Source organism: Bradysia coprophila, unplaced genomic scaffold (assembly GCF_014529535.1).
Source record: "Bradysia coprophila strain Holo2 unplaced genomic scaffold, BU_Bcop_v1 contig_87, whole genome shotgun sequence".
NCBI classification, from domain to species: Eukaryota; Metazoa; Arthropoda; class Insecta; order Diptera; family Sciaridae; genus Bradysia; species Bradysia coprophila.
In genome coordinates this window covers 2,217,059-2,229,028 of record NW_023504014.1, presented here as the reverse complement: position 1 = coordinate 2,229,028, position 11,970 = coordinate 2,217,059, and the positions used below count along the sequence as shown (strand labels likewise).

The window sequence follows — 11,970 nt, the reverse complement described above, 5'->3', positions numbered from 1 at the left end:
CTCTTTTGGAATTTTCAAAAATGGCAACCCTAACAAAGGCATGATTGTTCAGGTTCATGTTTATAGCAAATTAAAATAATCCCTTTTCGTGAAACAGTCATTGCCAGATCTTTCGTTTTATTTTTCTTGCCAAATTATTCTACCAAAATTTCATTTTAATTTTCTTCAAAAAGAAAGAAATAAATCGCGAGATCGAGAGAAAAAAGAAATCATTAAAACAATGGATGTATGGGCATCTGATGGGCTCATCCGACATATTTCCTCCAACATAATAAAATGTTACAGTCAATGAAAATGAGTGGGAACATTTCATCAGTCATTTCGATTGTAAATTTTATAATTTCAATACACAACACCAATCTGAACTGTTTAGTTGTATACCTATATATATATATACCATGCTATGCAAATCGTTGGCAATCGATTATTTTCAGTTGATTATTTAATTTGATACAAATTGCTTGAATATATTCGATCCATTGATCCATTGTTCTTTGATATTATAAAATATAAAAAAAGAGGAACGAGAGTTAAACGATAAATTTACATTGGTTCACAAAAAAAGGTTCTCACGAATTGTTTATGGCTAAAGTCATTCGTGTATCGGTTTCTTTTCGATGAATTGACATACACACACCGAACACACCAAATTGTTAAAGACAAGATTTTCGCAAGGAACTAATTTTCTTGTATTTCCTTAACTCATTTTTATTGTTATTTAAAATTTTAAATTGCAAACTAAATCCATGAAAATTATCCATGGCATTGTAATTGGTACCTGGTGATGATGATGTTACACATATTGTGTTGGTGTTTCGAGGATGCATTTAAATTTACATAAAAAACGGAGTTTCAATGCATCACACAACTCATCTACTCAATGGCGTTCTACTAATTTCTTTTTGTTGTCGTTGTTCGGTTAAGTAAATGCACATTGTACACAGCATCAAGATGTTATTTTCTGTATCATTAAATAGCTTTGTACACACACTCTTCATACCACGTCCCACCTGAAAAGGTTAAATAAAACAATTTACTTTTATCGATCACACCCTTTTCGTATTGAAGAAGATGATTCCCTCGGAAACCATGAAGACGCCATACCACTTTTAGGTTCGGTTCCACATAATAACAATAATATGCGCAAACAATGCAACAATAATTTCAAATATAGGTGTGAGTTGTTGGTATGTACGGCTACACCGAGCTCAATTGTATGAATAGTGTAAATTCTTGGATGCAGAGAAATTTGGTTTTATCTTGTTGCAAAACACAATTTTAAGGTAATACTTCGGACTTTATGTTTGCTAAAACCGTTGTCAGTCTGAAACGGAAAACAAATATCGTCACTGAGAGTAGTGTCATTGTTAAGAATTTCACATTCTTCTTAATTCGTCGGTCGGCCGCTGCATCGATGGTTCTACTTATACTGGAGGGATATTCTCCCCAACACGCATGTGCCAGTACATCTACTATAAGAAAAACTCGTTACTTAGGGCCCGTTCAGTAGTTGTGTTTATTCTGAATCTTTTTCATATAAATTCGCCGTATTTATAGGCCTTTTCGATGTCTTTGATCTTATTCAATTGAAAAGGACACTTTGATTTGTGATTTTAGTAAAGTGAAAACACTTGCCAGTGACTGCTAATAATATTTTCGACACTCCCACCAGTTTCCGTAGGTAACGAGGAAACTCCAACCAAAAATATGCAACCTCTACGTCCTTTCAATTCGACTGTTTTTAAATGGACCCGACCAACCAATTGACCAAATCTTTGTTTACTTCTTCTTCTTGTTGTTGCTAATGACGCTTGCCAATTGACCAATTTGTGTCGAACTTCTTCGTTTTGCTGTTGCCAATGTCGTTTGCCAATTGACCAATTGTTTGTTAACTTCTCCTTCTTCTTCTTCTTTTTGCTATTGTCAAATGACGCATGCCAATTCACTAATTCTTTTTTAAATTCTTCTTTGGCGCTGCCAATGACGAATGCCAATTGACCTTCTTCGCTGGACATTACGACGACCATCAACTTCTGCATTGATTCGACCAACCAGCGTCTGATTTCTTTCTTCCTGGTGCCAATGACACCTGACAATGACTCTCTAGTTTGCTGGACGTTACGACGACCATCAATTCGATTCTTCCACCAAATTGATTCGACCAACCAGCCTTCTTCTCCTTTTTCTCCTTGCTACTGCTGCGTGCCAATAACTTCTTTTTGCTGGACGTTACGACGACCATCAATTCGATCTGCCAACCAAATTGACTCGACCAACCAGCCTTGCTAATTTCTTCCTTCTATGACGTTCTTCTTGTTGCTGCTGCTGACAATGACTCTCTAGTTTGCTGGACGTTACGACGACCATCAATTCGATTTTGACCACCGAATGACTCGACCAACCAGCCTTCCTCTTCTGCTGACCATCTTCTACTTGCTATGCTACTGTTAAAGACTGCTTTTGCTGGGCGTTACGACGACCATCAATTCGATTCTTCCACCAAATTGATTCGACCAACCAGCCTTCTTCTTCTTCTCGTTGCTACTGCCGCGTGCCAATAACTTCTTTTTGCTGGACGTTACGACAAACATCAATTCGATCTGCCAACCAGCCTTGTAACATTACGACCAATGTTACGCCTTGACTAGCTCTTGCTGCTGCTGCTGCTGCTACGGGACCATCAATGTCACGAACCTTCCACACACGTTGGGCGCCATGTGGTGTCTACTTGATCTTATTCAATTGAAAAGGACACTTTGATTTGTGATTTTAGTAAAGTGAAAACACTTGCCAGTGACTGCTAATAATATTTTCGACAGTCATGTTGTACGAGAGAACCAGCTGGAAAATAACTGAAACAAATTGCGTCACAAAGGTGGTGTATCTTGAATCGATTATATCTCAAAAACTGAAGACCACAGTCTAACATTCGTCCAATTGACCAGTTTTCATCGACGAAGGTGCAGTCGATAAGGTGCAAACAACATCGTTTATTTGCTCTCCCAAAAAGCGATGCTTTCGAATAACTTTCGGCGCGTGATGTCAAGTGTTTTCGTATCATAGAGCGTGTACAAAACTTATAGTTGGTCAGTTCTAATGCAAGAGTGGAACTAAAAGACAAGATTGAATCAATGGACAGCAAACATTGACAAAATAATTAAACGAGTTTACAACCTAAATGTTAGGTATATCTAACTTTATAAAGATAATTTATATATAAACGGAGACACAAAAACAATTCATTCAATTCGGTTAATTCGTTCCTTAAAATGCAAAAATTCGATTTTGTTTAACGACCGAAATAAAATATTGATTTCAATCGTTGATAATGTCAAAGCCACATAAACACATTTTTTGCATGTCTCGAAAGGTTTTTTTTTGGTTAGAGAGGTAGAGAAACAGATAATCAACATTTTATTTTAATGTACATATATAACTCGTTCAGACATACAACTGTCGTATAACGATCAATTCATCTTAATAAATCGATACGAGAGTTTACTTAACATTTTTATTGATATGCTATTCTCCGATCAACGTGATTTATCAGCGCGCATGTCTTATAATAATGTTCTACAAATTATTTCCATCAGACCATCGAATGTCGAGTCATATATTATTATATCGGCAAAATGGTTGAACAAATAAGCTGTTTCGCGAATCTCCTTTAGTTCAAGAAAAATTTTAAAAAATGTGAAAATAATGTAGATTTCAAAAAAAACTTTTAGGATGTCGCTTAAAATTCTATTAGGACATTATGCCATAGAGCTACAGTGGACTTCAGCGTAATTTAGACAAGAATTTGCTACTGCTGTTTATCAGCTACCATTACGCCCGTATAAACAAGTAGAAGCAATTTTGTTACTATGTGTGGGCCAGTTGTGAAACAGCATTGTGAAACAGAAATTCATGTCTGACATCCCCTGTAATTTCGTTTTTTTTCTCTGAAATTTTAGACCTTAAATAAGAAAGGTATATATTATGCTAAAGATGACTCTTCCATTGTCTTATAAAAATTGCATTTACTGATGTTGCTGTGTTGAAAACGGTCTGATGTTTGCCAAGCCAGACTCACTAATTCCGCTAGCAGTTCCATAAATAAAACGAATAAGCTAGTGCTCGTGATGTAAACATTTTGTATGCTTATTCACATTGAAAGAAACAGCTTCAAAACCTATAAATTCTACATTCAGAACCGCAAACTGCAGAAAAGTAAAAAAACAGATCGCTTACATTTAGCATCCTGAGCTATGACAATGATCCTTTCAAATTATCAATAGAATTCACCTCGCATCTACAAACGAGAAACATAAAAATTGAAAAAGTTCTTTAAAACACTTGTCGACTCCATGGTCTTCAAGAACAATAAAAGCAAATTAATGACAGTAGATTCACAGCGCTGTCGAACAAACATCTGAACAGTGATATCAGGCATTTCCAAAATGCTGCACTGCTGCACTCATGTGAGTAATGTAAGCCTTGATTTTCACTTACTACGTTTACGCTCCGCTTGCTCTTTAAACAATTAAAAAGAGGCGAGGTTTATCTAAACGTAGGCAAAACGGCGTAAGTTGAAATCAAGCATAGCCGTAGCTTCACACAGCGACGTACGTATTGAATTTCTTTTGTTCTATTTCAAATATGACATTTAGTACAAAAGAAATTCGACACGTATTTCATGACAAAAGGGCATGGGACGACGTACTAGTTCACCATGAAACCTGCAAAAGCGCAATCCTTGCTCTCATAGCTGAATACGGTTGTTTCATGAAGTTTTATACTGAAAACTACAAAAGCGCCACATTCAGCTAAAGAGAATTTGCTGACAAATGGTGAAAACGTCAACAATATCCATGCCCTATCACGAATTTTTCAAGAGGTTTTCGATCGTAAAACGAGGACGGAAAAATACGGATCGACTGTACTGTACAATCATCGTCGCGGCAATCTTCCAGAAAAGTTTCTCGAAGTCACAGCGTCGCATAAATCGAGATTTACTTTTTTTTTCCTCATTATAAATAATCTCATTTTTGGATATGCATGTGCCACGCATCCCAAAATTGAAACATCCAAATATTTGTATCATGTAGTGCTAACAATTTCATTTTAAACGGCATAAATAAAATCCGTAAAACCCCACTTATTACTCACATTAAAAATATCAAAACATCGCATTTTCACGTGTAAAACAGCAGAAAAACGCAACAGAAACCACTATCGGAACAAGGTATTATGGGGAACAAAAAAAAACCGACAACAAAACGAAGAAAATATCAAAATCATAAAAATTAATTAATGAACATTTTACATATCAAAATCACTAACATGTTTGCAAATCATTAGTCAAAAACGTAGAGCTATATTAAACGAAACGAACAAACAGAGAAAAAAACAGGTATTTACAAAAAAAAAAAGTTCCGTACATTATGATCGAGAATATTATGTGTGTACTGGTTATTATCGTGAAAACTCAAATAACGCACCAAGAGAGTTCGGTTTGATTTGAAAAATATCGTTCATACAAGCCTGTAATGGAATCGGGTACATAATCCAGCATAGTCCATAAAAAAACGTGTGGTAAAATGGATTGCTATAATAAGAGTGTTTATGTAAAATATAAAAGTTATCCGTTTAATAACAACATATAACACATCATTGCTCATTTAAATATTTATAAAATAAGTTTTCAAGCAACAACAACAACAACAAAAAAAAACACAAGAAGAAGAAGAAATAAACATCGACCAACAGGAATATAAAACTAGTGTACGACATGAAAAATTGAATATATAGGTAGGTATATGTTGTTTATATGTAAGCATTGTGTGAATGCCGGCATAGTGTTACTTGTGGTAGTACAGGAAAGAAGGTGGAAATTCTATTGTCAGATTTTTGAGAGATTTTTGAGAATGATTTCGTTTGTGTAGTGTTGAAATATCTCGCGGTTTCGTCGCTCATTTACGGCACACTACAAACAAAAAGTTGTTCCTAACTGATGCTAAATGGCTTTTTTAGCAAATTTGAACCTCTCATGCGCTATAAAAGCCATTTAGCATTCGTTAAGAAAAGTACTATTTTATACACCCAGGAGCTCGTTCAGAAACTCTTCGTTACGTTTCATTGGTGACGATTTTGACACTTGTTTCATATAAAATATGTCAAAATCTTCACTTTGGGTAACGAATTTTTAGTTCCTGACTAACTCCAGTAGAGGATTAAGGTTTTCAGCGCAACTGGAAAACGGAATTTAAGCGCCAATTTTCCCATTTGAAATTCATATAAACAAGATGGTAATAACGAACATTACTCCTTGTTCAAGACGTACATTACGGATACCATTGAATTGGATGATAGGGTCAAGATAGAAGTGGAAGATATGTAGCAGCGTCTGCAGCTAGCAAGAAAATTTGCAAAAATTAGGTATCACTACAATTAAAGCGCTAGAATTAGTTCCAGAGCAAGTAAAACAATTCTATTGGAATATAAACAAAATTAATTGAATTGTTTTTTACTATTTAAACACAAATTATTTTTCATCAATGCAAAAATCGAAAACTTTTGTACATCAGAAATTTCAAGTTTAACTGACAATTCTTCACAGACAAAATCGGCCGTGGAAAATCTAACCTCACAGTTAACTTTGACAGTATAAACTGAGCGACGTGAGTGAATGAAATACAATTCTTCAAACATCAGAAACCGTTGATCAAAATAATATTTTTCGTTACGAGCGACGAAAAATTTAACTTTCATCACGAGTCACAAACGACGTTTTTTGCGCTTGAAAACTGATATGAGACGAAACCACAACAACCAATGATAAAGAAATCACACTACTGAGCCATTTCAACAACAAAGCATGCACACTTGTTTGCGGCCGGAAAAATATATATGAAAATCCATTTTCGGTCGGAGAGAGAGTCCTTTCTTGGCCGCAATACCTCTCTGAGAAGTACAGAAAAATCCAACTTTTCGATCATAGTTTGCGTGTCGAAATCGGTCGAATTTCAGTCTTCAAGCGCAATAGTATATTATGTTACTAGGAACAAAAAGGTGCCGTTTTCACCACCGTGGGTGGTCAAAAACAAGCACTTTTTTGTTCCGTGTGACATATACTATTTTTCATTCAGGCTGACCAAAAGGTCACATTCCGAACAAACCATAACAAAAAACTTGAATTGAATATTTTGTTTACTGTGTTTACAGTGATCATATTTTTTACGTCGTCAAACAAAGAAATCTATTCAATGTTTCGCAAATATTAACTCAATTCTTCATAACAAATGAAATCCGAAATTGTTTCAACGTTTAATTTGTAATTTGTACAGAAACAAAATTAAATGTTACAAATTCCTTAATAAAATTGACATAACTGGACACGAAAAGTGACGTGAGTGGGAACGAAAAGTGTAAAAAAAGTGGGAGGAAAAGTTGTTGTTTTGGTGCTCTATCTGGTGAGAGAATGTGACGTTTTCGGTCCGACTGAATGAAAAACTATTTTGTGCAACAGAGTCCCAAAGATTTTGTGATTCAAAGTTTCCTTTCCTTTACTACTTCTTGATGTGTATAAGAATATATTAATTTTTAAACCAAATCTTCAACTCAAAAGACATTATACAAACCGATTGTTTCTGGTATAGTTTTGCCTGTTGATTTCGAATTGGTATATTATGTATATAGGTGTGTAGGTGTGCATTTCAAGAATCATATTTCTTTTACCTCCAATAATTCGTTCTCTTTTCCGTTTTTCGTAAATACATTCAAATATCTACCGTGTAAGACGTTTTATGTATTGGAATTGAGTGTATAACCGAAAAAAAAACTTGAATAATTTTGTATACATGTAGAGGGCAGCAGGTCCGCGAGTAGCTTTCGCTTAGTGGCCGTTTAGTCGATTCGTGGACTTTGGTTATATTGCGTCTCTGTGTACATCGTCTCGGTATTATTTTTGGTTGTGTTACGGCTGAAGACGTTGTGTTGAATGTATAATATCATTAAGATTAAAATAAATAAAATTAGTTCGTTAAGCGGCAGTGGTCTTGTGATAAATTATATTGTTAAACGAATTTTAAGTAATGTAACTACATTGTGATCGATGTCAAATTGAAACTGAAACTTGAGACTGTTTACAAGGACCATATATGTCCTTTTTCGACTTGTTTTGCCATACCGGAAACTCACGATGATAAGCCGAACATTCAAATTAATATCATGACTTTACAACAGAAATTGTAGCTCCAAATTTATTGTAACATTTCTTTTTCTAAAATCGAAGAAAATGTTAAAGAATCGTTGCTTCTTTGAGGTATAGTGAAGACAGTGATACACTTGTACGTTTTTTACAATCAACTGATAAAAAAAATTGAAAACGAAAATCTAAATGAAAAGAATGGAACAATCATCGACCTCAGTTACTACATCGTCGGACAATGGTACCGTCAATAAATCACGAACAATATCAGCACCACCATCGGGAGAATTGGCTGCAGCGGCAGCTGTTGCATTATCATTACATGGTGCAGTAATATCTAGCCTACAGCAAGCAGCTATGTTGCCTGCAAATTCTGCCGCAGCAGCTGCTCTTAATCTCCAAGCACTTGAATCATATTTAGCTTTTCAAAGGCTTACAAGCAAAGCAGATGCATTACGATATACATCTTGTAGTCCAGTGCAACATGCTTACAACAATCAATCACAAACCGGACAGCAACAGGCTATTTTCCTCGATCAAATACTAACCAATGATGAACACACCAACGATTTGAAAGACGTTGATGATTTAGCCTTACTTGACAATGAAGATAACATTTCCTTTGAATCGCCTGTCGATTCGCCGACTGATCTGACCCCATCGTCATCATCATTGTCACTGGACAATGCACTACCCAGTTTGCTACTGAACACCGCCTATCATCATCATCAAATGAACGAGGCCATTCTTCAGCATTCGCTCAATTCATCCAGTCCAACGGACAAAAATGTTTCGACTCAGAAAAAAGCGTCGACAACGACGACATCATCATCCGTTTCAGCAGTCACAACGACAACAGGCACCCAACGCCCCAAAAAGCAATTTATATGCAAATTTTGCAATAGACAATTTACAAAATCGTATAATTTATTGATTCACGAACGCACCCATACCGACGAACGACCATATTCATGTGATATTTGCGGAAAAGCATTCAGACGACAAGATCATCTGAGAGATCATAGGTAGGTGGTGTATATTAAAAGACATTGTTTGCGTTTTCAAAATTTAAAATAACAAAAACGTCCTCTCAAATCTTCGATTTTTTCTTCTTCTTCAAATTGGTTTCTTTCAATAACAAAAAAAAAAAATGGTTATTGATGAAGCGGATAGAAGAGGAATTGTGAATATTATTGGAATTGAATGTAATATTATTTTGACGTGTGTTAACTGATGATCTTTGACCTGGCACCTACAGCACACACCGATATCTATTCTTTCAATTTTGATTTATGAATTTTTTGATTGGAAAGTTTTTCCATTTATCTAAATCTTTCTCTTCGTTCTCTACGAAAACATTTTAAAATACAAATTATTATGCATGTGTAACGGGAACAATATAAATAAATATAAAAAAAAACTTCACTCACACCTTAGAATATATCATTCCGGTGATGTTTATATGGATGTCATGCAGGTACTCAGTTGATTAGTTGAGTTGGAAAATGGTATCTACATTTTTCGAATTGCCGACGGCAATTTTTGGTTTCGTTGCGCCCGTTCATTTATTCTACGAAGCTTTCCGAAAGCTTCTGTTCTTCCAATATTTGATTTTGAAGCAGAACCAATGGCAGGTTTAGAAACGTACCCTGAATTTCTGTAACTTAATATCTAGGTTTTACGTTTTGATAACAAAGGTTCGGTCATGAATCGGTAAAGCTATTATCATTCGTGTTTTCAATTCGGTAAAGTAAAGTTTACATTATCGAGCGAAAAATTGTGTTACTTCACATGTCATATCATCATATTAAAATATTGCTGTAACGTACAGTATGACAGTAGGTGCTTGAACCGTTCTTTTGACAGTGGTTGTGACGTATGTGTTTTTAGCGATTTTCGCAATCAACAGATGTCACTGCTTCATAATGTTTGATGTGCATTTATTATTGACGATAAATATTGCTTCCGTTTCTCATTTATGTCGCCACTTTCTATGTTCAATTTGCACCTTTTGGAGACGGTCTTTGTTATTGTTACGAATTGCCGATATTGGCAGTTGGAAATAAATTTAAAGAAATTTATTTTGTATTAGCGGTGTTTTGCTTTAACTAACCCAATGCCGGTGCTAAAACATATCTGACATTGGGCACAGTTAGGGTCGATCGATTGTAGCACGAGCGTTTTGAATTAGAATTTTACTTTCGGTTACTTCTGAAGATTCGTTCAAAATTCGAAATTTTAGTTAATTAACTCCCTGCTGTAAGTGCACGTTCTTCGAGCAATCTTAAACACTCTAAAAAAAATTGAACACACTCATTAAAGAACCATTCCTTATCCTCTAATTCCAGATACATCCACTCAAAAGAGAAACCGTTCAAATGCCTGGAATGTGGCAAAGGTTTTTGCCAGTCACGAACGTTAGCTGTCCATAAAATACTGCACATGGAGGAATCGCCGCACAAATGTCCAGTGTGCAATCGAAGTTTCAATCAGCGATCTAACTTGAAAACCCACCTATTAACACATACCGGTAAATGACAAAGCTAATTTCGGGACAACAAAAATGCCATATTTCATTTGGAATCTTTTATTTGTATAGACATCAAACCGTACCATTGTATGGCCTGTGGCAAGGTATTCAGAAGAAATTGTGATTTGCGAAGGCACAGTTTAACACATAATTTGGCGGGAATTGCCACAATCACAGATCATTCGAGAACTAGTGGAGCAACATCATCATCATCATCTCCCATGGGAACGATTAACAGCACCACTAATTTTGACGTAGTTGCTACACAGTAATTCTGGTAGATTGATTATTTCGGAAGAGACAATAAACATTTGAGAAAAACCGAAAGTTCTACTCTCACATTGAATCGGAGTAGATTTTTCTAATTTTTTTTTTTATTTTGTTCATAATTTTATTAGAATTGCGATTTGTGATTATTAATTTTTTAAATTAAAAAGTCTCTTAGATGTTAAGATATAATTCGAATATTATTTTCATATGTACAAAATGCAATAATAAATTTTTTGATACTTTCTATTTACAACAATGTTTATGCTGTGGTCAATTGCTTTTGAATCCTATTTGGTTCCTGAGGTGAGCAATATTTGTTACTGGTTGAATCTTTCGTTCAAAAAATTTGAAATAGTCAACAGATTTCCGATGTAAACGCCAAACTTTTCTATTAAATGATTATAACAGATTGACTTTCACTTTGCTTGTTGGGTTCCAACACAGCACTGCTACTAGCATGAACACTGATTTGTCAAATTTGGAGGCTTTTGTGATAAGAGCTACCGCTTACGATTGTTTGTATTGTATGTTTTAACTCACACATCGAACTCATCTATCTATCTATACAAAAGAAACACAGTGCCTACTGTGATTTCATCAGCCTCCGAATATTTTGTATGTTCATGCTAGTAGCAGGGCTGTGGTTCCAATTAAATGACCAGTCCTCGAAATGAATTTTTGACAGAAAATGTATGGACCATCTGTCAAAATTTTGAACTTGTGTGGAAAAATGAATGAGAATTTCATTTCACCGAGTGGTTGAATACTTGATTTTAATAATGACTCCTTCCCCATTTATGAATCTATGAATTTCGTGACACCTAGGGTATGTGCGACAATGTGTCTTGTCATGACACTAGGCTTGTTGCACGAGTAAACACTGAACGTAAAACGAATCTTCGGTGGAAAAATGTGGAATCCAAGTTTTGCGTGAATTTAGCAGCGTCATATTTCCTAAGGAAATTTTCCTTTGGTGTAG

The 11,970-nt window shown here is 35.3% G+C and overlaps 1 protein-coding gene across 1 annotated transcript; it reads left to right on the top strand.

The window, feature by feature from the left end:
• The first annotated feature begins 8,269 nt into the window (after nucleotides 1-8,269).
• Nucleotides 8,270-11,241, top strand: LOC119084693 (protein sister of odd and bowel-like). Its single transcript, XM_037194773.1, has 3 exons — nucleotides 8,270-9,216; nucleotides 10,540-10,721; nucleotides 10,791-11,241. Exons 1-3 carry the CDS (start codon nucleotides 8,381-8,383, stop codon nucleotides 10,991-10,993), a joined length of 1,221 nt encoding a protein of 406 aa, XP_037050668.1. The 5' UTR covers nucleotides 8,270-8,380; the 3' UTR covers nucleotides 10,994-11,241.
• The last annotated feature ends 729 nt before the right edge of the window (nucleotides 11,242-11,970 follow it).